Below are 27407 nucleotides of genomic sequence, written 5' to 3'. Positions count from 1 at the left end.
AGCGGAATTGTCGGATTTGAAAAATTGGCCTCAATATGCACAGATGGAGCTCGGAGTATGCGGGGTGATATAAAGGGACTTAAAGGGCAGTTCAAAAAAAGGAGTCTAAATGTTCCATTTTATCATTGTTTGATTCACCAGGAGGCTTTATGCGCAAAAACATTGGAACTGAATGAAGCCATGTCTACAGTTATACAGATTATAAACAAAATTAGAGGAGGACATAACGCATTGACTCATCGAAAATTTCGAAGCCTCATGCTTGAGCTCAAAGCACAATATAAAGACCTCACCATGTTTACGGAGGTTCGTTGGCTCAGCAAGGGAAAATGCCTTGATAGATTTTTTTCCCTGCGAAAAGAAATACACATATTTCTGAAAGAAAGTGTGCGAAACTCGGAGTCTTTGCAGGCAAAGCTGGAGGATCTAGTATTTCTATCTGACGTAGCGTTCCTAACTGATTTTACGAGGTTATTAAATGTTTTAAATGTACAACTGCAAACACCAAAGCAGTCGCTGGTTTCCATGATATCGTTGATTGATGGATTTAAGAGGAAAATGGTTGTATTGGAAAACGACTTAAGTAAAAATTGCTTAAATCATTTTCCAAGCTGCTTGGAGCTCTCAGTCCAATGTCCTTTCTTAAACTTTCAGAAGTATTGTGCAAATATACAGCGGATGCAAGTAGAATTTGATGCACGATTTACGGACTTTCACGAAATCAGAAAATTAATTAATATATTTTTAAATGCTAAAAGTGTTAATATCGAAGAAGAAAGTCCCTTGTTTCAGTTAGAGTTGTGTGACTTACAAAGTGATAACGAATTACTTGCGATCAAGGACTCAGGTGTAGAATTTTGGAAAAAAGTTTCAAGTGATAAATACCCCACGTTAAAAAGGTCAATGCTTCAACTAGAATCTAGTTTTGCAAGTACGTATATATGTGAAGCTGCATTTTCCCATATCAAACATATAAAAAATTCGTATAGGTCCAAACTTACGAGTAGAACTCTGTTGGACTTATTGCGAACAGCGTTAAGTAATGAAGAAATAAATTATGACAAATTGATAGATGATGCACAGGAGTGAAATTTCGTTGAAATTGAAAATAATAAAATAAAAATAAATTTTTTTGTCAGTGTACACAAGCATTACATCTCGACTCGACAAAGGACAACCCGCACGTCCGTTTTTCTCCCTCCCCGCAAAATTCGGTTTTTGGCCGTCCCTCTGCCTAAAAGTTGCGAGCTCGAGATCGCGTCCCTTTTTCCCCCTCCCCGTAAAATTCGGTACTTGGCCGTCCCTCTGCCTAAAAGTTGCGAGCTCGAGATCGCGTCCCTTTTTCCCCCTCCCCGCAAAATTCGGTTTTTGGCCGTCCCTCTGCCTAAAAGTTGCGAGCTCGAGATCGCGACCTTTTTCCCCCTCCCCGCAAAATTCGCGACTTGGCCGTCCCTCTGTCTAAAAGTTGCGAGCTCGAGATCGCGTCCCTTTTTCCCCCTCCCCGCAAAATTCGGGACTTGGCCGTCCCTCTGCCTAAAAGTTCGACGACGATCGCTCGCTCGACCCAAAAAAGGTCGTTTATGACCCGTCATAAAACTCGAGACACACAAATTTTTGTGTGCGTCGAGACCAAAAAATGACCTTTTTCTCTGCCCAGCCTCTGCCGGTAAAGAGCCACGGGAGCCAAAAGAGCCACTACGTGCCCACCCTTGCTTTACACATATAACCATAAAACCAAACATCTAACGACAAACAGAACACCAGCAGATATCTTTATTTACGCAGGCACACCTCTTTATAATACACAAGCTAACAAAGCTAAACAAATTGATAAATTAAATGAAAATAGGAACGATTTTGAAATAAATACACAGTATAAACAAGCCCCTTTAGTTAGATCGAAAACGACAACACCCTTTAAGAAAACAGGGGAAATTACCCAAGTTGACGACAAACATTATATTGAAACAAACCGAGGTAGACAAACAACACACTACAAATCGAAATTCAAAAAGAAAAAGAAAACTCATCAAAGTAAATATACTAATTAATTTCAGAGATCCCAACATTACTATTTCTACTCTTATCAATGGTACACTCGACGCATAATCAAAGCATTGAAATTAATCCCATAAAGGCACCTAATGGATATCTTGTATTCAAAACAGGAACCATGGATTTACCCTCAGATTTCGAATATTATTATTTAACTGTAAACTTAACCAATATACAAACCACTTACAACAACTTGGTTGAGCAGTCAGAACCATATAAAAACATAGTCCACATTCAGTATTTAGTCGAAAAATTAAATCGCGAAATGAACGGCATAAAAATAATAAAAAGAAATAAGCGAGGACTTATTAACATAATAGGCCCAGCACATAAATATCTTTTCGGCACCTTAGACCAATACGATAAAGAAGAACTTGAAGAAAAAATTGATAGTCTATCAGCAAATAGCGCCGAAAAAAAATTAACTTAATCATATCATTGAAGCAGTCAACAAAAACATAGAACTCCTAAATAATCTTACTATTCAACAGGATGCAGACAAAAAACTAAATATACTAATGTTCAACTTAGAGCATTTTACAGAATACATAGAGTTAGGAATGCAGTTGACAAGACTAGGAATATTTAATCCAAAACTTTTAAACCATCAAGAAATATTTAACATAAATACAGAAAAACTTTTAAACATAAAAACATCTACTTGGTTAAAATCAGACACAAATGAAATATTAATAATTTCGCATATACCTAGACAAATATCTAAAACATCGCTATTCAAAATTATATCCTATCCAGATGAAAATAATAACACTTTAACAGAAAACATTCAAGAAACTTACTATATTCAAAATAATAAAATTTATGCAAAATCAACCAAAAAACAAGAAATAAATGAGTGTATAGTTGGCATTATTACACAAAAACCAGCAGAATGCAAATACACAAAGATGTTCAAAACCAATTCAATTAGTTATGTAGAACCAAATATTATCGTAACTTGGAACTTGCCCAAAACAAATTTAAAACAAAATTGTAACCAAAATAAAATATTCATAGAAGGAAATAATATAATAAAAATATACGACTGTGCTATGCAGTTAAATGAAATATCAATAGTAAATACATTACAAGATTCTACCCAAAACATTTATGTAACCAATAATGTAACAAAACTAGAACCAATCTCTTATATCCAAGCTAAACAAATCATTTCCGAAAAAACTGCATATAACAAAATATTTAATATCATAACTACCACAACATTTATAATTACAATAATAAGTTTAACCCTATATCTTATCTATAAATTTAAGTCAATATCAAAAAAAATAATTATTACACAAATTAAGGATGAAACTTTTGTACAATCAAGTGACTCAGCTTTTGACAATCCCGTTTTACATGAATTGTCCCCATCCAAAGAAATTTCACTTGCAACACAGCAAGCACATCCAACTCTATACCCTGTATTTCCCGCCTGAGCACAGGCTATTTTCTACGTGTTGGGGGAGTAATATATCCGCCACTCCATCCACTCACACCACTCAATTTCCCACTCCAATCACCCACATAACTTGATCCCCCCTTTAGTCTAGAAAACAGCGGATGTTTACTGCAAGCGAGACTAAACAAAAATCCTATAAACAAATGTCCCCAAAAATCTTCCAAGCGTGAGAACGCTTAGTTAGCAAAAATCAATAAGCCAATCAAAATCCAGATCCCTTGTCACCAGATAAAAAGCTCCCAATACTAATATCAAAAGCTTTTTAACCGAACTTTAATCATATCTGTATGAATAATCATAAGTTAGTTCTTAAGACGCTTTGTTTCAATAAAGATCGTTTTTGAGTCTCACCAATCCAAATTTTTTTAATCAATGAAAGAATCGGATTTATAACTATATGTAGTTTATATGGTCGGAATTCACACTGTGATAACTGTGATAAAGGAAACTGCACAACGGCTTCGACTGCGCCAAAGTTTGTATTCCCTTGTAATTTTTTTTTTTGTTAATCTTACAGTCCATATAGCCGTCAAAGTGGAAGAACGTTCTATATACGTAGAGTCTTATGTTTGAGTAAACACAGCCTACAAATATTAGGCTGGAGCAATGCGGAGCATTCAGCCACTTTATCTGTTCTGATCAAATTTATTATTATTTATGACAACAGCTTAGAAAATAACGAATTAATTTTTACAATTAACAGTTTTTATTTTGTGCAGCATAGTTTTTAGCCTCATTTTGGTTGTCTCTATATACATTTTATCACAGTTTTTTTTTTTTTTAGTTTCTTTACTCAGGTGTTTTATAAACTACATTACTCTTATCCATTGTAATTATTTTTCTTGTTGAATATACTCCGGTTTGTGCGCTATTTGTATTTGTTCGGTGTCATAGCCAGAGTTAGCGAATAAGAGTTAAAATTTATGGAAGGTCTACAGAGTACAAATAGATAAAAGTTTGTGTATACAGATAGCACCAAGCAATCGACATTACAATCCAAATTTATACCACGAAGCTCAAAATACCGAAAAATTGCTTTGGTTGTGTACGGAGCGTCAAATTCTTTTGACCATCAATTTAAAAACCCAAGAGAAATCATAGCTTTACTAAGATTAGATTAGCTTTATGAAGATTAAATGTTAATTAATGGTCCATAAGAACACCTAAGTCATTGATCACATCTAACCGCTCTTAGGGAGTGTCGTTAAGATAATAAGTTGACAAGTGTGGAGTGCATAAGTAAAAATATATAACTTTACATTTAGAGCCGTTGACGTTTATTAGGTTGGTTTCACACCTAATCTGAAGGTCGTTAAGATCGGATTGAAGCAGGCAAGAAGACAATATGTAAAACTTAACATCATCCGCGTACATAAGCACACGAGAAGATCATTTATAAGAAGAGTGAATAGCCAAATGGAGCCAAATGCCGACACTGAGATAGAACCTTTTTATACCCTTGCAGAGGGTATTATAAAATTTGTCAGATGTTTGTAACGCACAGAAGGAGACGTTTTCGATCCCATAATGTATATGTATTCTTGATTCTTGATAAGCTGAGTCGATATAGCCATGTCCGTCTGTCCGTCCGTGCGTATGCGTTTTACTCAGCCATCTTAAGAGCTATCGGGGTGAAATTTTTTTTTGTGTGCTTTTTATTATCTGGAGCAGATCAAGTATGAAAATTGTCAGGATCGGACCACTATATCATATAGCAATAGACAATTATTGAAAATGTAAAAAAAAGAATAAAACAAAACTAACAAGTTTCGAGCGGGGGTTGAACCAGGACTTCCTCACTTTTAGGCAGGAACTCTACTCCTCACACCTTGCTGCTTAAAGTCCACTCGGCGTTTTACCTATAAGTCACCGAAGCTATAACTTTAGACCCGATTTTTCAGGAAAATATAGAATAGTGCGCCGAAATATTTCACATAGCTTCAAATGACGGGGTATTCTACAACATATCCAAAATTCATCCAAATCGGTGATTCCCATACCAGTTGGAAGAACCCACCACAAATACAAGATGTAGTGATCTGTCACGACTATTCCGGACATGAGTTAGGGACAACTCAAGGAGACCACCCATGAAATAATTTGACGAGGAGGGCGACAGTAATGAAGAATCATATGAGAGGGTGAAAGTAAATAAAAATCGTTCAGAACAAGTCTTTGTTAGAGAGATACGGAGAAACAAGTTTAATGGAGTTTAACGTGGTGGAATATATGAACAAGGAATATAGGCAGAAAAAGAATTTAAAGAAATTTTAAGACAATAAAATTCATTCTTCTTATTGAAAGACTGGACAATTTTAGACAAAAATTTAAGATTTTTAAGTCAAAAATGAAGTTAAACACATCAAAATCGCAAATCTCTGCAAACCAACAAACAAGTATAAAGCGTGAATAGAAGTCCAATGATCGCTAAACTGAATCTAATCTAAAAAACAGTTGAATATGCACTTAACAATACGTTTAAAAGGCCACTTAGTCAGCAACCAAGTAAAGAGGAAATGTTATAGACGCATTGAAAATTGAGGAAATGTTATAGACGCATTGAAAATTAGCTTCGATGAGTTAAACAAAATAAGCCTAGATAAACAAGACAGGAGGCGGGTAAGAGTATAGAAAAAGTACAAACCTATAACAAGTTAAAAGTAGACTCCAAAAGAAAAGATCCAGTTAAGTATAGGGCAGACGATTTGAGGATGGTTAGGAATTTCCACTCACTCCAGGACTGGCTAAAAATTTGAATGAGGATGGTTAGGAATTTCCACTCACTCCAGGACTGGCTAAAAATTTTATTCCTAAAATCAAAGGGGCATATAAAGTGACAAAAGTGCTGCGCAATGACAGATATGTTTTGGAGAATGAGGGTTTTCATCAAACCAGACCTTTTTATAAAGGAGTATGGGCCATAGGAAACATACAGCCATGGTTAAGTAGCTTAAGTAGAAAACAGCTAAGAGATCGGGAGCTCTCCCAATAATCATATTAACATTAGTCCCACCGTGCATCCTCACTCTACCAAAGTCATCTCTGTATTATAAGATCCACACACATATGTATGTACATGTAATAAGCTAGCAATAAGTAAAAGTTTCATCCCGATAGCTCTAAAGATGGCGGCGTGAAGTTGATTTGCACAGACGGACGGACGGACAGACAGACGGACATGGCTATATCGACTCAGCTTCTCATGCTGATCAAGAATATATATGCGTTACAAACATCTGACCAATTTTATTATTGTATATCCTTGCAAGTTTTTTTGTACATTTATTGAGAGGCAAAAACTGTTTTTTTAATAAAAAACTGTTTTTTTAATAAAAAACTGCTCAATGAAAATAATTAAGTGTCACGCCCATTCAACTTATCCCCGCCATTTTCTTCACAACATTTAGCTGCAACTTCTTTCGGTTTCTATTCTGCTGCTTTTAGCTTTGACTCGAATCGTGCCACAAATGCCCAGAAGGGCTCAATTTATGAGTAGCCGAAATATAAAGTTTCTTTCCGATAGATTTCAAAATGGAGGTCGGAAACCTCTCCGTTTTTGAGTTACAAATAGCTTGACCAATTTTCTATTACGCCCCAGGGGTATAAACAGGTGAAAGAATCAGGAAAAAACTTTGTTTACAGATTTGGCTCGGTAGCATGGCGCGGAGACGTTTTGAAATATTAATACCATTTACCAATATATTTTGCTTTTAGTTTATTCAAGACGTATTATGGTCATTTTTTGAGCATCGCCATTTATGGGCGGCGCCTTACACACAAACCAGCCTCTAACAATCTGCAATACATGGATGCCTGATCTTGCAATTTTGCTTAACATTTCTATCATGGGTAACCCACTGACTTGAAAATTTTTACTTTTAGACCAGAGATTTAAATAGTTCAAAAATAAAATGGTAGAAGAATTAACACTATAGGTGAACAAAATGAATCATGAGTTATGAGCAATCTAACTAAAGACTGAAAACTATTACAAAGTCATCAAATGGTACAAAAACTCGTGTAATATCTGCGGTAATCAATTTTTTTTGAAAATTTATGTAATATTGCAAAGCCCGGTTCCGCCTTCGCGATTTAGATAAAAGTGTTTTTTCAAAGACCATACAAACTAAATTCGCTCAACAATTAGTGTTGATAATTTCCACCGACATCCAAATTTATTAAAATTGGACTAAAATCGTTTAAGTGATACGTATAATTGTGTTTAACATCAGGCCGAGTGCTCGTGCTCGAAATGGCACATGCTTGCTATGACATTTGGCATGGATGCCAATGGTGAAGTTTTCAAGACCGCACGTGTATGATATATTGAACCGTATTAAATAAAAAAGTAATTACCTGTAAAGGTGTGTTCTTTGTACATTGTCTTGGATGCATTTGAAGAGATTGCTGTTGTTGCTGCCGAGAATTCATTTCCAATGAAATAGGAAGATTCCAAGCCTCTTCTATGGAACAAAGCTGTCTTCGTTTTGATGTTATACTGGGCAGGGGTGCTTGTCCCAATTGAGTTTGGAGAAACTTCACCCTCTGCAATATTCCTTTTGTCAATCTGTCATTCTTTATACATAATCTTTCGTCTGTATAGGTACTCTGAAAAATGAAATCAATACATATCTATCGTTAACTTAGGGTCATATATAATGGGAAATGTTCGGCCAAGCCGATGATAGATGAGTTTGTTAGGAGACAGCGGTACTAAAAATACGAAAAAAAAAAAAAAAAAAACAAACAAACAGTAACCACATGCCACATCAACTATTTTGAAGTCGCCACAATAACACATCTATAAATTTCAATTGCAGCGAGCAGGGTGCAGTGCATCTATCCAATGTCTACTTTATTGACCTCTAACCGAAGTTTTAAAAATTTTGTAGTTGCGTTTTACGTCGTTATCCTGTTGATAAGCCAGGGCAATAAGCAAATACAAGGTGGCGCAAAAGAAGTCATCCGATGTTGTTTGGCTCTTATTTTTTTTCTAAATGAAAAACTTTGATTCTGTTTTTTGATTATGTTTATTTATAAAGAATATATATATATGTATATAGTCATATATCCAACTCCAATACCCAATAACATATAAATTTTTCGCCCCCTAATATTCATAACGTTAAAGTAAACATCTGTTTTTATAAACAATTTTATAAACAATCAAAGCGTGTGAACGCTAACTCATAATTAACATAAACAATTAAACACTTGCAATAATAATTGTCCCCCTAAAAACCAAAAGTGTGAGAACGCTAATTCGGCATTAAATTCGGGCCAATCAAATCGCATCAATATCAATCACGCCACTAAAGGGCTCACAAATTTAGCCTATAAATATAACACTAAGACATTTTTGTAACTCAGTTTTAAGTTTTCATTCAAATAATAAAGTACGTTGCTTTTAACTCAGAATATATTTTTTTCCTCTTTGGGAAAACCAGATATCTAATTGGCGCAATCGGTAGGATCGGTAAAAGTGAACTAGTTATTCTATCCGTGTTACACATAGAATTATTATCCGTGTGTTACATAGAATTAGTGAATAATCACTGTAAAACTCCGATCCGACATCAAGAACTTATGGGTAGTGCTCAAAAGTGTACAACAGTGAAAAAATATTTACGCCAACTGTTCGCGAAAATATCATCAACTGTGTGTTACAACCATAAAATCCAATTGAGAAACAAATACGCCAACTTGTGTGCGAACAAAACAAAAAATCAACAAAACGAAACATCACTAAAACCCAGAAAATCAACAAAACAAAACACCACTAAAACAAAAAAATTCCATACCTATTAGCCATCAATGTGGAAGAACGTTTTATCTAAAATGGCTTATTTTTGCGAAAGAATGGCCTTCAATCATAGGAAATAACGAAGATATTGATCATAGTCACTGTTCCACCGATCGTTCCTATGGGAGCTATATGATATAGTCACCCGATCTTTATCAAATTCGGCACAGTCAATAACAGATATATCAAACTAACAGATGTTTAATTTGAAAGCAATCGCGTTAAAAGTAACGAAGTTATTTACAAAAGTCACTGTTATCGACCGATCGTTCCTATGGGAGCTATATGATATAATCACCCGATCTTTATCAAATTTGGCACAGTCATTAACAGATATATTAAACTAACAAATGTTTAATTTGAAAGCAATCGCGTTAAAAGTAACGAAGTTATTTACAAAAGTCACTGTTTTCGACCGATCGTTCCTATGGGAGCTATATGATATAGTCACCCGATCTTGATCAAATTTGGCACAGTCGTTTATAGGGGTAATAAACTGTCTAATTTTATAATACTTCACGACAATAGCTCTGAAAATAACGAAGTTATTGAGAAAAGTCATTGTTGGTGACTTTGGCGTTTGTATGGGAGCTATATGATATAGTGGTCCGATCCGGCTGAATCCGAGATATACAACGCCTGCAGTATATACAAGCCTAGGTGCAAAATTTCAGCTCTGTAGCTCTTACGGTCTAGGAGGAGTTTGCGTTGATCCAGACGGACGGACGGACATGGCTATTTGAACTCGTCTCTTCGTGCTGATCAAGAATATATATACTTTGTATGGTCGGAGATGCTTCGTTCTATGCGTTGCACACTTCTGACCAAAATTAATATACCCTTTTTGCAAGGGTATAAAAATAAATAATCTTGAAAGCAATAGCGTACAAGCAAACGAACTAAATTACGTAATAGACACTGTTAATAAAGGTTTAGAAGTAACAAACAAACTCACGGAAGAAAAAGAAATATCAGTTAGATTAGAAGTTCTAATCTTTAGTTTTGAGCATTTCACAGAATACATTAAAGACGTAGAAATGGGCATGCAGCTCACTAGACTAGGAATTTTCAACCCAAAACTTTTAAAACATAATCACTTAAGTCATGTTAATTCGGAAAAACTATTGAATACAAAAACATCCACATGGCTTAAACCAAATTCAAACGAGATATTTATCATTTCAAACATTCCTCGAGAAATAATAAAAACCCCTATTATTGAGATACTTCCTTATCCAGATGAAAATAAAAATATTTTGACAGAGAATTCATACGAAAAATACTATTTTGACAACAACACTTTGTTCAATAAAAATACTAATGAATGTATAATAGGCATTTTAAATTAAATCCCAACCACTTGTAAATACACTAAAACATATAAGAATTTTCAAACTAATTACATTGAACCAAACATAATTGTACCATGGAGCATACCAAAAACTAAACTTAATCGAAATTGCGTAAAAAATGACTTAAAAATAGAAGTTAATAATATAATAAAAATTTAAATAATATCAATAATAAAATCATTGCTTGACTATAGCCAAAGCATTTATGTAACAAACAATATAACCAGGCTAGAACCTATTTCCTTTATCCAAACAAAAGAGATAATTAACGAACACACCAAAATTATACTGTATTTCAAACTATTACATTAACCACTTTTGTACTGGCTATAATAAGTTTGAGTACATACTTAATCTATAAGTTTAAGACAATGCCACAAAAATTAATAATTAAGCATTTTCGATCAAATGACAGTACATCTCCCACAGAAAAAATTGAATTATTGAAAAAATTGAGTCCCCAATTATAAACAAAATTGATACTCCAATCTATACAGCTTAGAAAAGCTCGCTATATCCCAATGCATCCGCCTGAGGACAGGCTAATTTCTTTAGGATGGGGGAGTCATATATCCAACTCCAATACACAATAACATATAAATTTTTCGCCCCCTAAAATTCATAACGTTAAAGTAAACATCCGTTTTTATAAACAATTTGACACTTGCAATAACAATTGTCCCCCTCAAAATCAAAGAGTGTGAACGCTAATTCAGCATTTAAATTCGGGCCAATCAAATCGCATGAATATCAATCACGCCACTAAAGGGCTCACAAATTTAGCCTATAAATATAACCATAAGACATATTTGTAACTTAGTTTTAAGTTTTCATTCAAATAATAAAGTACGTTGCTTTTAACTCACAATATCTTTTTTTTCCTCTTTGGGAAAACCAGATATTTAATTATATATAAAACAGAATCGAAGTTTCTCATTTAGAAAAAAAATATCCATATCATCCATACTAATTAGTTGCAAATTCTTTACAGGGACCACCACCACCATACCTGCATAATTACGCTAATCCAAGACGTTGCCTGCAAAACGAGATAAATGTGACAATATTGAAGAAAATCGATTAGTTCAAGGCTTCCCGATTGCAAATGCATTTAAAGATCCGCAGGACCAAATCATTCAGAATTTAAATTTACAAGAACACCCCGTCCAATCAAACAAATTATCGTCTTACCCAATTAACTTACAAGAAAAGAAAGTAATGGGGGATAGTTATACTTCACAATCGTAGGCTATAAGTGTAAATGAAGAATATGATGACAAAAACATAACACAAATGTTTGGCAAATATACTCAGAATTCATGAGGTATGTATGCTTTCTTTTCTATTATGCCATAGTAATATTCAGTGCCTAGTATGAAAAAAAAAATAATATATAGATAAAAAATATATTCGTTATCCGCAATCGTTTCCATTATGCCCGACGGAACTACCTTTCAGTATTGCTTCATCGGAGATAAAGTCCACCTACCTAGGTCTCCACTGAGCCGCCGACTAGGTTCAGTGCCTAGTATGAGTGAATACATATTTGTTAAGTTGAATTTTAAATTTTACAGGCATTTACTATCAATTATAAACTATAAATTATTTTTATCAATTATTGCCACGTTATTTCGATATGCAGGAAATTTGATCAAAATTTTATAAAATTAAAAACAAAATTATTTCAGAAAAAAACATTGCCGTTTTTAACACTCAGGAAAATATTATGAAAACTATTTTTGTTAGTCTCTTTTTAAATATATTTGACGAACCTCTATTACGAGATCAGTTTTTATAAAGCTAATTTTTTTTTTATTATCGATTTTGAACTTATACATTTAAAACACTTTAGTTTCTACAGTCATTTGAGTTCAACTTGACAAAATTTATCCACTCGCGCTCGCCACTGCACAATACTGTGCAACAAAATGTAGCACATCTATTGAATAACAAAACCTTATTTTGGCTTTTCAAAGTTAGTTTTTATACCCTTGCAAAAACAGTATATTAACGCATAGAAGGAAGCATTTCCGACCAAAGAAAGTATATATATTTTTGATCAGCACGACGAGACGAGTTCAAATGCCATGCATGTAGGCTTATATGTATATACTGCAGGGGTTGTATATATCTCAGCCAGATCAGACCACTATATCATATATGTAGCTCCTATGAAAATGTCAAAGTCACGAACAGTGACTTTTTTCAATAACTTTGGTATTTTCCGCGCTATTGTCGTGAAATTTAATATTAGTAAGCTTATTACACTTATAAACAACTCTGCCAAATTTAATCAAGATCAGGTGACTATATCATATAGCTCCCATAGGAACGATCGGTCGAAAATAGTGACTTTTGTCAAAAACTTCGTTACTTTTCACGCTATTGCTTCAAACGTAAGTATGCTGGGGTGAATGTATATCATCAGATCCCGAAATTTCAGTCAGATCTGATGAACAGAACAGGAGTTATGGTCAATACAAATCGACAGCGCTCCAGACAACCTACTACGTCATTGCTTGAAATTTACAGAACAGCTGAGCACACGCATACACACACAGACGCATTGCTACATAAACTGTGTGTGTCAATCGCAGCATCCAGCATGCGGAAGAAAAAGAACAAGAAATGGAAATTAAATTTGGAATGTTTTGCCTGTGCAGTGATGACGGCCTACAATCTTAAAGGTCTTGAAATTTGTTTCCAACCAGACATTAAATTTGTCGCGGCACAAATGTTGTCTATCTTTACGACAGCCAGCTGAAGCAGAAAAATTTTTAAACTTCGACAAAAATACAGCAACAAAGAAGTGCCTTGAGTGGGTGGTTCAGAATTGTCGGCCTTTTTCCGCGGTAAACGGGATTGGTTTTCGCAGCCTTGTGGAATTCTTTGTGAAAGTCGGTGCTACTTATGGAGCTAACGTTGACATTGACGACCTACTGCCGGATGCAACAACATTGAGTCGGAATGCGGAAAATGCTGCAGAAGAGAAGCGGCCAATAGTAAGAATGATATTAAAGTATCAGAAAATAATGCAGTATCGGCTACCATTGATATGTGGACTGACCAATACGTAAACAGAAATTTTTTAGGTGTCACTCTGTATTATTGAAAAGAATTTCAATTGAATGACATAAATCGGCGCCTAAAAACGATGAACTTTGAAAAATCGACAGGGGAAAATATTTAAAAAAAAATTGAAATCCATTTTTACACAATTTAATGTCGAAAACATAACCAACATAAAATTTGTGACAGAAGGGGCACCAATGTAAAAAAAGCTTCGGAAAACAATATTAGATTAAATTGTAGTAGTCATTTATTTTCAAATGTCTTACAAAAATTGCTTGACGAAGCAAGTGAGCTTAAGGACATATTATGCGCCTGCAAAAAAATTTTTAAATATTTCAAAAAAGCAAGTTTGCAGCACAGATTAAACACAACGTTAAAAATCTCATGTCCAGGTCGATGGAGCTCCAATTACAACATGGTTAATTCAATAGTGAAAAACTGGGCAACAGTGAGACAGAGGGAGGCCAAAGACTTTAAAAATAATATTAGTACTTCTAGAAGATTTTGAGAGAATCTTTAAAGAATTACAAACATGCAGCTCTCCGTCATTGTGCTGTTTTGCCCTCAATAGCGAAAATAAAGATTCTTTGCGAGCCAAATTCTCAAGATATTTCGTTAATATCTGTTCTTAAAGCAAGAATTTTGGTAAGTGTTAACACGATTTGGACGGAAAATTTAGGCATTTGGCACCAGACGGCTTTTTTCTTATATCCTCCAGCAGCAAACATGGAACATGAGGATTCATTAGAAATTAAAACCTTTGGCATTGATCAAATGAGCAATTATTTTTGTTTTTCAAATGAACCTTCGGCAAATAGTCCAAATTCTCAACTTGAAATGATTCCTAAAAAGGTTATGTTTGATTGCCCAGTCGAATAAAAATTTGAAATCGCCCCTAGAAGAATTAGATAGTTATTGTGGTGAACGACTTTCTTAAACCGAGGATTTCGAACCCATTGAGTGGTTTAAAACCAAAGAAAATTGTTATCCCTTATTAAGTAAATTAGCATTGCAACTTCTTGCAATACCATCAAGTTGTGCTGCAGTTGAAAGAGTATTTTCTTTAGCGGGAAACATAATAACGGGAAAAAGAAATAGATTGGGTTAGAAAACGGTAGACAATTTGCTCTTTTTGCACTCTTTTTTAAAAATAATAATTTGTAATTTTATTTCTATTATTAAACTCACTGACGAAAAAATAATCTTTTTAAATTTTCTCTAAAGGGATATAATGTTTATATTTCCATTATGTTAAGCTTAAATATTTTTAGTTTGTTAATTATATTAATGCTTTGAAGCAATGTAATGTTTTTACAATATTTTAAATGAACAAAATAAGTTATTATAAGACACCGCAAGTTCGGTGACACTCTACACATTCTATGACTCAGTTTTTGTATATGTCTTTTCACCCTACCTTTTTGCGAAGCTCAAGCGCCGGCACATGCCGTACACACATATGCGAAAAAAATACCTACTCACTTTTGCAGCTTGTGTGCACAAACACACAATTATTTTCGTAAGAGCGATTGTACACATTTGTGCGGTGGTTAAAAACACACTGGTGTCAAAATCACCCAACATTTACCCGGTCCACCTTGAGTACTGGTGGCTTATTGCAGTTGTCTGGTCCCAACGACTGTAGGCAAGACCAAACTTGAGCCATTCAGCTGTCAACATATAAAAAAAATAGATCCAAAATGGATAACAGAGTGGGAGCAGCGGTATCCGTTCGGATCCACCTATCGAACCCTTCCAGACCACTGAAGAATATTCCATTGTCGCTGACAATCTAAACGCACAAGTCGTGAATAAACCTCTTAGTGAATAGCCAAGCCGTACTTAAGGCCATCCGGTCTACATACAGTGGTGGACACGAATTAAAGGTTTTTTTTTTTTTTTTTTTTTTTTATTTTCTCGGCTCCTTAAAAACTTAATGGAATAATTTTTTCTGTAATTTGTTGGTTAATGTGTTCAGATTACGAACCGTAAGAAATTATTTGATTAAGTTATTTAGGAGTCCAGAAAATCAGAACTAAAAAAAAAAAACCTCTTAAAGTCGTGTCCGCCACTGTACATTCATGACGGCAGTATGGTCAATAGTGAAATAAATATTCTTGATTGTTAGTGGCATTGTCATCCCATACAATATTTGGATAGCAACACATTAAATTCATTCTGCAACTTTCCACCTATTAACCGGAAACAAATATAACAAAAACAACTTTGTTGAATTGCAATTACTTTTTCATTTCATACCTGAATTGAGTATTTTTTTGTAGCATTTAGGTAGCAGGCATACGCATCTCGTAGTTGACCACAGCTTTCATAGAGAATTCCTAAATTTGTCCAGGCTGCCTTATGTTCTTTGTCCAATTGAACTGCACATATGTATGCTTGAAGTGCATCTGTGGGTTGGTTTTGTTGTTGATACAGCACCCTTTTTTACAAAATGAACGAAATGAAAATGGATTTTTGTAAATATTAACAACAGATTGTGTTTCCCCATAGTTTGATTTGGATTTTGTCAAAACTCTACGGTATTTTTAAACATTTTTTGGCACGTAACAAGACTTTGGGTAGATTTTAAGCTTAAAACCCATAAGAACGGCAAATTACACTGTGCAACACCAAAAATCAAACGGTACCAGACCATTTTTTTTCTGAAAATACATCTAGTGACATCTATTTTCAATACAGTGCCGCTCAACTGAATAGGTTTCACTTAATTTTTAAACTTAGAACTTAATATCTTTATAACGAGGACTCGGATTTGAACCAAATAATTTTTGTTAAGTGAAACAATTAATTATTTATAAAATACAAACGTTTTTTTCTTTTGGGTTCGGTTTTTAAATTTTTTTTATTATATTTTCAAAAACATAACTGAAAATCTACACTTTTTTTGGCTCAAGTGAATAGGTTTGACCAACAAAACTATAAAAAAAAATTATTCACAGCAATATTTCATGGCACTTGCTAACTTAAATAATAAAAGACACTATTTCTGCATTATTTAATATTTGGTATGACCACCCTTATTCTTAATTATTTCAAACATTCGAGTTGATAAGGAATCGTAATATTTTTCAATTTCACTCAGTGAAATAGTTGACCAGGCTTTTTTGATCGCTTCAACCAGGGTCGCCGAGTCTTGAAATTGTCTTCCCCCTTCATACACTCTCCTGGATAAAAGTCCCCAAATGTTTTCTATAATATTTATGTCTGGGGAGTACGGCGGCCACTCGAGCAAGTTGACATTCTGGTCCTTAATCCACTGTTTTGTCACCCGGGCTGTATGGATAGGGGCGTTGTCTTGTTGGTATGTCCATTGAATAGGTCCAAAAATTTCGGAAAACTGGGGAAAAGCCTTTTGGAGCACAGTCTTGTAGACATTCGCATTCATCTTTGATGAAACAAACTGCAGCTCACAAGTTCCATAGAACGATATGGCTCCCCAAACCATTACGCCTCCTTTACAGGAGTGATGACGACTCAAAAAGCATTCCTCTTTTCTCATATCGTGAAAATAATAGTTATAGCCGTCCGGTCCGTCGAGATTGAACTTTTTTTCGTCGGAGAAGACCACAGGTTTCCACTCCTTGTTCCAAGTCATGTGATCCCGGGCAAATCGAAGTCGTGCTTCCTTTCGTACATCATTAAGAGGAGGTTTTTTTTTTATTTTTAATTTCTTTAAGTGTTTAGCATTCCGAATAACTCTTTTTACCGTTGCCAAACTAGCATTTACACCGCATTCATCCCTGACTTTACTGGCAGAGAGGTGGGAATTCGAAGCAGTTCGAAGGATTAGACGCCTCTCTGATGCCGTTGTAGCATATTTTTTTTCCTCCTTTCATTTTTTTCCCGTAATTTGCTTCATTACGAAGAAAATTGCTTACCACGTTTTGGCTTCGACCAATTTTCTTTCCTATTTCATTATGTTTTAGGCCAGATTCAATATAGCCTTTAATTTGACCTTTTTCAAAATCGGTTAAAGATTTTCCGCGACCCATATTTATAAAAAATGGTAGCAATTACTTTAAATTTAAGTACACCAAAGAAATTATGTGTTTTCAATCACGCAGTGAGTCAAAAAGTGAAGTCAAAGTTGTCAAACCTAATCAGATGAGCTAAAAATAGACCACACATTCAGCGAATTTCACGATGAAAGCAAAATTCTGAATTACCGTTGCATAGAACCCGTTACATTTTTTTGTCATATTATGGGTAACCAAATGAGAGTTCAAAACAAAAAAGAGAGAAGGAAAAAATGCCATAGGAACAAAGAGAGAAGAAAAAATAGAAGATATATTTTTCAAACCTATTCAGTTGAGCGGCACTGTAACTTCGGTATTTTTTGAGCTATTGACTTGAAATGTAATATTAGTAAGTTTATTACAGTTTTAAACGACTGTGCCAAATTTGATGACTATATCAGATAGCTCCCATAGGAACGATCGTTCGAAAACACGATTGCTTTTTTCTAGCGGACGTTGACGATACTATGCGCAGTACGTTCAAGTGGCCCCTACGACACCAGGACAAAGCCTGTTACGAGCGAGCCCAAGCAGATAACTGCCCACCTCCCACCCGACCGACCGCACGCCACGAATCGCGTGGGCAAATACACAATAGAAAAAACAGACAAACAAATAATACTATAGCTATCCATGAACTAAATGGGATAGGATAGATGCTTTAAGCATATTAATAGAAAACTCTGAGCCGATTACAGGGAATAGAAGGTTGTAATCAGAGCAGAGGATCCTAAAAGGTTCATGCAAGGCATAGTTAGAAGAACAACGACTAAGGGATAAAGGTATCAAAGGATGTCTACTCCGTCTACATGGTACCGACAGATTTACCTGAGCTAATAACTCGGGCGAGTCAATATCACCAATTAGGAGCTTGTGCATAAAAATGACACCAAGCATAATACTATGGTTAGTTAGGGACGGAAGGTTAATCAAGAGAAGTCTACTAGAATACGAGGGCAAATTGACATTGCGATCCCAGCTTAAGCCACGAAGAGCAAATAGCAAGAACTGCTTTTGAACGGATTCAAGTCTAATCTGGTGCGACTCATATTGAGGTGACCAAATACAAGATCCATACTCTAAAATGGGACGGACAAGCGAAGTAAAAAGAACTTTAGTTGTATAGGGGTCATCAAATTTTTTTGACCATCTTTTAATGAAACCCAGGACACTTATGGCCTTTGCGACCGTGGTGGAAATATGGGTGTTAAAATTTAACTTATGGTCCATAAGTACGCCCAAATCATTCATATAATTTAGACGTTCTAAAGGGCTATTGTTCAGAAAATAAGTGACCAGTTGAGGAGACTTACGAAAAAAAGTCATTACCTTACATTTGGTAGTGTTAAGATTTAGTAGATTAAACTGGCACCAGGATTGAAGGTTTTTAAGATCAGCTTGTAGCCTACTAAATGAATTTGTATCTTTATAAGTAAGACAAAGCTTGACATCGTCAGCATACATAAGCACACGCGAATGAACAATGACTGATGGAAGATCGTTAATGAATAATGTGAAAAACAGAGGGCCAAGATGACTACCTTGAGGTACACCAGAAGTCAGAAATGGAATCGGAAAAAGAAGACTTAAAAAGTACCTTCTGTTTTCTATTTGTTAAATATTCTCGAACCCAAGAAAGGAAAAGGAAACCCAATGTCGCTCAGCTTAGAAAGTAATAGGGTATGATTAACGGAATCAAAGGCTTTGCTGAAGTCAGTGTATATGACATCAGTTTGTTTACCATTTTTGAACCCCCTGATAAATATTGATGTAAATTCTAAAAGGTTAGTGGTTGTAGATCTACGTTTCACAAACCCATGTTGGGATAGCGAAATAATAGAGCTGCAAAAATGTTGCAATTGCGAAGTTATAATTTTCTCAAAAGCTTTCGGAATAGCGGACAATTTGAGATACCCCTGTAGTTAGAGGCTTCGGACTTTTTGCCATTTTTATGCAGAGGAATGATATACGACTCCTTCCAAATAGATAGAAAAGAGGAAGATTCGACAGACAATAGAAACAATTTTAAAATGGGTTTACATTATGCGTTTGCACAGAACCTGAGTACACATCCAGGAAGACCATCTGGCCCCGGAGAATAATTAGGTTTAACTAGTTTAAGTTAGCTAAGAAGAGAACTTTCATCAATCACTGGATTGAAAATGCAATTAACCTTTTCTAAATAATAAGGATACGGACTTGCTCGATATTCCGTTGAGGAATAGGTTGTTTTGAAAAAATTCGCAAACATATCGGCAATTGCCTGATCAGTGCTCGCTTTTTTATTTTGAAAAGACAAAAAAGATGGGTGCACAGAGATCTTACGTTTAGAATTAACAAAGTTATAAAATTGTTTAGGGTCAGAAGAAAACTGAATCTTACACCGCTGAAGATAATTCTTATAGCATTGTGTATTAAGCATCATGAATTTTGAACGAGCGACTGTATACAGAGCATCATCTGATGAACGACGTGTTTTTTTAAACTTCTTATAATATTGTGTCTTCACATTTTTCAAATTGGATAACTCACGAGAGAACCAGGGAGGTTTGTTAAGTCGCTCCAGCCTACCAAGAGGCACACAAATTTCAAAGAGTGAATTCAGAGTATCATAGAAAAAACGAACAGCTGAGTTCATATTTCTACAATTGTACAAATAAGTCCAATCGGTAGTAGCAATGTTTTCATTAAGGCTGGCAAAGTCAGTCTTACAAAAGCACCTAGTTAGAGGTAGCTCATTTAAACCAAGTAATAGTGAAAGCAAGGGCAGATCAATTTTTAAATTTAATGTGGGATGAAATTTGTCTTCGGGAAAAACAAACGGTTCGATCCTAGAAACATCGCAATAAGAATCCAAGCCAGAGGGCCGGGGCTAACTTCGACCGCGTCAAAGTTTGTATACCCTTGCAACTTTTTTGGTAACTCTTTCCATACCTATTAGCCATCAATGTGGAAGAACGTTTTATCTAAAAAGGCTTATGTTTGCGAAAGAATGGCCTTCAATCATAAGAAATAACGAAGATATTGATCAAATCCACTGTTTTCCACCGATCGTTCCTATGGGAGCTATATGATATAGTCACCCGATCTTTATCAAATTCGACACAGTCATTAACAGATATATTAAATTAAGAAATGTTTAATTCGAAAACAATCACGTTAAATGTAACGAAGTTATTTACAAAAGTCACTGTTTTCGCACGATCGTTCCTATGGGAGCTATATGATATAGTCACCTGATCTTGATAAAATTTGGCATAGTCGCTTATAGGCGTAGTAAACTCTCTAATATTAAGTTTCACGACAATAGCTCAGAAAATAACGAAGTTATTGAGAAAGTCACTGTTCGTGACTTGGCCGTTTGTATGGGAGCTATATGATATAGTGGCTGAATCCGAGATATACAACGCCTGCAGTATATACAAGCCTACGTGCAAAATTTCAGCTCTGTAGCTCTTACGGTCTAGGAGGAGTTTGCGTTGATCCAGACGGACGGACGGACGGACATGGCTAGTTGAACTCGTCTCGTCGTGCTGATCAAGAATATATATACTTTGTATGGTCGGAGATGCTTCGTTCTATGCGTTGCACACTTCTGACCAAAATTAATATACCCTTTTTGCAAGGGTATAAAAATAAGATCTACGGTTTTTCATGAGAATTTAAGACAGAATTGACTTGGGATAAGGATAAGCCTAGAAGACCATCAATAAAATCATGTAATATAGTAGGCAGCAACATGGTAGTTTCATGTTAGTGACCATGCTAAAGTAGGTAAATTAAAATCACCTAAAACTATGAGCATGTCTTGACTGGAAACTAAAGAGGAGACAAACTGAATTGCCTCTAAATGATTTAAATATACCACTATGTCTGACAATGGTGGAATATAGGAACAAGTAATAAAAGCATTAAAAAATTTAAAATTTACTTTAACACCGACAAACCCAATCTCCTGGGTACTAGAAAATTGAATCATTTCAGATGATAAAGCAGCATCAACAGCTATCAGAACGCCACCGCCTATGCGAGAAATCCGGTCACGTCTGAATATAGGCAGACTTTACGACCAGACTGCTAATAATGATTCAAATATTGCAGATCTGTTTGCTAAATTTTTGTCGGTCGACTTGTTCTACTACTGTTTCGGATCCCACATCCTATCCCTTTTCAATCCCACATTTAAATTGTATGTTTTTTCCCAGTATTACTAAAGGCTGTATTATCTCTCGCTTGTCATCTATGACGTCTTCCTTCGTTCCCGGGCCTGATAATATACCTAGTTGCATCCTTAAAATGTGTTCGATTTCCCTATCTAAGCCTTTATCTCGGTTATTCTTTATATCGAGGGAGACTTGTAGCTTTCCTGATATTTGGAAGGAGTCTTTTATTATTCCGCTTTTTAAGAAGGGTAGCAAATCGGATGTTTCTAACTACCGTGACATTGCCAAACTTCCGGCAATACCTTAATTGTTTGAGAAAATTATTACGTCTTCCCTTCAACATCTATCCAGATCCACTACATCTCCTTGTCAGCATGGCTTCATGAAAGGTCGTTCGACGCTTACCAACCTTTTAGAATTGACTACCCTTGTACACCATGGCTTCCGTAAAAAGCTTTTGATACGGTTGATCATTCTTTGCTTCTCGCGAAACTTAACATCATGGGTTTTTCACCAAAATTATTGGGTTGGTTAAAGTCGTATCTTATTGGCAGAACCCAAAAGGTGTCTTTTCGTTCCTCGATATCTAAAACTGTTCGAGTTACGTCAGGTGTACCCCAAGGCAGTCATCTGGGCCCACTATTATTTACATTGTTTATAAATGATTTGCCTTTGGCCTTGGCTCATTCACGCGTGCTCATGTTTGCGGATGACGTCAAGATTTGTTATTCCTATAATGAACCTTCTTTCCAACAGTACTTGCAATCAGATCTCGATGCGTTCTGTGATTGGTGCCACGTTAATAAATTACACCTTAATGCCTCTAAGTGTTCTTTTATGACTTTCAGTCGTTTGTCTCCACTCCTAGCTCATTACTCTATTAAGTCTGTTCTGTTAGATTGTGTTCCATCATTCAGAGACTTAGGCGTTATGTTTGACCCTAAACTTTCATTTAATGTTCATATTTCTTCAATTGTCAACAGAGCATTAAACGTTGGGCCAAAGAATTTGATGATCCCTATGTAACAAAGGTTTTATACACTTCGTTAGTTCGCCGTACTCTAGAATATTGCTCGCCAGTGTGGAACCCGCAATATGATGTTCACCAGCGTAGTATTGAATCGATACAGAAGCAATTCCTTAAGTTTGCGCTCGCGGTCTAAATTGGGACCCGGGTCTTCGCCTACCTTCTTATTCCGACAGACTTCTTCTTATTAATCTTCCTTCATTTTACAACCGTAGGCTCGTATTTGGCATTCTCTTTCTCCATAAACTAGTCAACGGCGAAGTCATTTCTACCAATTTACTAGATACGCTATATTTTTGGGTTCCTTCACGTCGGACCAGAAACTTTTTTCCTATTCACCTTAGTAGATGTCTGACTAACTACTCTCTTCACAAAACTTTTCATGTTCTTTGCCAATCTTTTAACAACCTTTCTCACCTTATCTCTCCTCATCTTTCTAACATTCTGGTAACCCAGGTTAAGGGACGAAGCTAGTTTTTTGACACACCAGCAGATGCTGATGTGGCAGGAATAGTATTAATTGTTGTTGTTGGCAAGCGAATCGGTTTCCGATTTTTCTTTTTTACAGTATATTCCTTAACTATTATATGTTTTGGCCAAAAATCTTCTCGACATATAGTGTCGTAGTTATTGGCAGAAACACTAATTTTAAAGGACGAAATGTCCCGAGAATAAGAAAATTTAAACTTCTCCACCGCAATATTCGAGCCGTTAACTTTCTTCCGAATATAGGCTATTACATCATCAGATGTGACAAAAGGGTCTAGCCTAGAAACAAATATATGTTTCTTTGGTGGTATGCCAACGAGAGGCCGCGGTCCCGAAGCCTCAGCCGCAGCATTAACGTTGGACAAGTCACCCACTGCAGCAGTCAACTTGTTTACGGGTTTAAAATTAAACATTTCTCAGTTCTACATATCTGTTCATTTCTGCGCCGAATTTGATCAAGATCGGGTGACAATATCATATAGCTCCCATATGAACGATCGGTCGAAAACAGTGACTTTGATCATAAACTTCGTTATTTCCTAAGCCGTCCTTTCGCAAACATTAGACCTTTTACACACAAAACTTGCAAGGGTATACAAACTTTGACGAAACTAGTTTGTCATATGAGCTAAATTTGACTTAGATCTCAATTCCTTTTTCATGAATTCGACCTAAATCAGCCTCATTTGAAAAACACAAATAGGGTTTAAGATCAGCGGTTTGATTTCAACAACTTTATTAGACTATTTATTTACTATTTATTGGCGATCCAAAATTTTATTGATGGTGTTTATTTGATTAACAAACTGTCAACAAAATTTCTTGTACATATTTGTAAACAAAGGTAAACCAGCTGGAGCAACTGTCGCGCGACGAAAATCCGCCCAGGACAATGGGAGAGCCTTGGAGTCGAGTCCAAGCGGACTGGAGCACTCTATCGCACGGATTGCTAGAAAAATTGGTGGAGAGTATGCCCAGGAGCAATAATAGCGTGATTAAAGGCAAAGGCCTTTGGACTTGTATTAAAAAAATTCGTTAATCTATAAGTTTTGTTATACGAGCAAAAGTGGATACATGCTAATTTTTCAGTTTTTTTCTGGATTATTTGAGCTAAAGATGGGATATTAAAAAAAGTTTTTGTTTTTCGTTTTATATATTATTAATGGATTTTTGTTAGAAAATTTGGATTCGATTAAGGCATTTTCCTGGGTGTTAGAGCCACTCAAAGTCACAGTATCGAAACATGTATCCGCATGTGCTCGCCACTGTATATTTAATTAAGCTCATTCACTCTTACAAACTTATCCGACCTTACGAAACAAAATAGTAAAGAATGTTCAATGTTCATACGTGTATAATTTTAATAGTTTTGAATTTGCTTTACAATGTGCAAAATAAGAGGTAATTAAGTTTTAAATCAGTTAAGACATTTTATGCATTTTAAGCTTAAATGCGAGAGAATCATGAATTTTTGTGTCAGTAGACGTAGAAAAATTTAGTTAGTTTTTGTTAGTGGTTAGGATTTTTAAAAATATTCAGAGCAGCTGTTAAACACAATTTTATAATTAAATTAATGAGCACGATATATAAAAGTTTTACCCAATTGAACACCAAGTATCAGCGTTTCCTTCACTCTTTTCTACAGAGTTCCGATACGCCAAAAATGCATCATGAACTTTGTTAATTCCGGCATAACACCTTCCTAATAGATATAAAGACTGCCCACTTTTAGGCTCCGCTTCAATTGACTTTTGTAATAAAAATAAAGCGCTAGTTTCGCGATCCTTTTTTTCGCCTAGGCATTCGACACAATGGTGCATCCATCCTAAAAATAAAAAAAAAATATGAATAATTTTAAGAAAAGATAACTTACGATTATGCTCCAATATAAAAATGTAAACCAAATTTGTTTGAATTTGTAAAATATGAATCATGTTTAAAGAACAATTCTTTAAATATTCATATACATAATTACGTAAAGAACGAAAATTAACTTGTGAAGTCAATATTTGCGGCTTTTGTTATTTGCTAACTGTAAAGAAAGGAAGAAGCCAATTGAGTTATTTCATAATTTAACTCGTCTCGTCGTGCCGATCAAGAATATATACCTATACTTTATATGGTCGGAGATGCTTTCTTCTATGTTGCACACATCTAACCAAAATTAATATACCTGTTTTGTAAGGGTATAAAAGAGAGGAACTAAAATTTTAATGGTATCAAAATATATTAGAATATACTGATCAGTTCTGGGGGTTAAAGAGCATATTCATTAATAGCTATGTTAAACTGAGATATTTACCACCAATCGTTTCTATGGGAACTATATTATACAGTCATCAGATTTCCTTAAATTTGGCGCAGTTGTTATAGGTGTATTAAAATTTCACGACAACGAAGTTATTGAGAAAAGTCACTGCTGGTGAAATTGCCGTTTGTATGGGAGCTAAATCCGAGATATACAAACTGTGCAGTATATACAAGCCTACACGCAAAATGTCAAATCTATAGCTTTTACGGTCTAGGAAATTTTGCTTACCTGTTTTTTTTAAGTATGGGCGTTGAAATCGATTAAATTTTTGTCGGAATTTTATGAAACATGTATCATTTGAAGCGAAATTCAATTTACTTTCACACTTAGATTAAGAAAAAAGTACTTTAGTTTAAATTTGAATTGTAAAACGGCGTCAAACCAACAGACCTCAAGACCACTTTTTTAAAAAATACACATGTGTAACTATAATATTAAAGAAAATCAAATTCAAAGTCAAAAAAAAGGGGCTAACCCGCAGTCAACCACTGCACAGTGGTTTTTTAAAGTTTTTTTTTGGCATAAACTCTAAATTTAAAGCTATTACATTGAAATTTGGATTGTATGAATATTTTACGCTCCTTAGATGACCTACAAAGTTTTATATGATTTGGGGCATTATTTCATAGAGCTGCCATATAACCGATCTGGCCGATATTGGTGAATGTTGCATAAAATACTTTTTTTTTATTTTTTATTTTAAAAAAGAAAAAAGTAATAATTATTAAGAAATGAAATTTAAGTAAATATATTTAAAAGAATAGATCAGTTTAACAACTTTTTAATTAATTTTACTTTATTCTGGCTCAAAATATTCATCTTCTGAAGCAATGACCTCAAGTTCACCCTCATCTTCCTCGTCGGACGAATCCACTTCATTATTTTCCGAAGGTATTTCTATAAGTGGTTCTTGTGTGCTTTATTTTCCAAATATTCAATTCCTTGTGGCCTAAGTTTTAATTTAGAATTAAGAACGGCTGGATATGCCGGGTATATATCACAACCGTAAATCTTTGAATTTCTTTGGATATTTATGTACTGGCTTTTTGTGAATCCGTTTTCCAATATAAAAGCAAGAGCACTGTCGGGTGACATTTGTTTTGGTTCATCCGTAAAAAGTTTTTTTTTATATCATCAATACTCCCACAATTCCCAGCTGCTTTTAAAACAATAGCCAAATTCTTTTCATTTGATTTTTTAGCTGAAACTGTGGATGCATGTATGAGTAAGAGAGATGAATTGTTATTCTCTTCAGAAATTTCGGCGGCTAATTTTCTTGTAGACGTGGACCAGCGCTTTCGTAATCACATTTTGGGCGACCCATTTTATTTGTTAAGGCATATTGACCAGTGATGTCAATGAATAAGCTTTTGGCAAGCCATTCCGAATGTTTTATCTTAAATCTTTCAAGAGTTGAATTACACTTCGGCAGGTGCTCACGAATGTAATTTACAAAGCCTTTAACTTTTTCATTTATTAAGCTTATGTTCTCCTCATCTAAATGTTTTTGTGGAATATTTGCCAATATATGTTGTTGTACTGCGTCGACTGAGCGATTGTTGTTGCTCCAAATGTCCACCAGATTAGCACGACTAAACTCATATTGTACTAGAAAAATTAAATTTGATCGAAA

The 27407-nt window shown here is 35.1% G+C and overlaps 1 protein-coding gene across 1 annotated transcript in view; it reads right to left on the bottom strand.

Annotated features, from left to right (window-relative positions):
• The window catches only part of Utx (Utx histone demethylase), a gene marked incomplete at its 3' end in the record, with an annotated part of 233247 nt that overhangs the window by 90109 nt on the left and 115731 nt on the right, over positions 1–27407 (bottom strand). The window contains exons 7-9 of the mRNA XM_068285047.1: positions 25063–25288; positions 16007–16187; positions 7877–8128 (exon numbers count right to left, since the gene is read on the bottom strand). Of these exons, the coding sequence (XP_068141148.1) occupies positions 7877–8128; positions 16007–16187; positions 25063–25288 (659 nt within the window). The remainder of the gene's footprint in view (positions 1–7876; positions 8129–16006; positions 16188–25062; positions 25289–27407) is intronic.

The sequence above is a fragment of the Drosophila tropicalis genome, unplaced genomic scaffold (assembly GCF_018151085.1).
Source record: "Drosophila tropicalis isolate 14030-0801.00 unplaced genomic scaffold, ASM1815108v1 contig_109, whole genome shotgun sequence".
Lineage (NCBI taxonomy): Eukaryota > Metazoa > Arthropoda > Insecta > Diptera > Drosophilidae > Drosophila > Drosophila tropicalis.
This window is presented reverse-complemented; position numbering and strand designations above follow the sequence as displayed.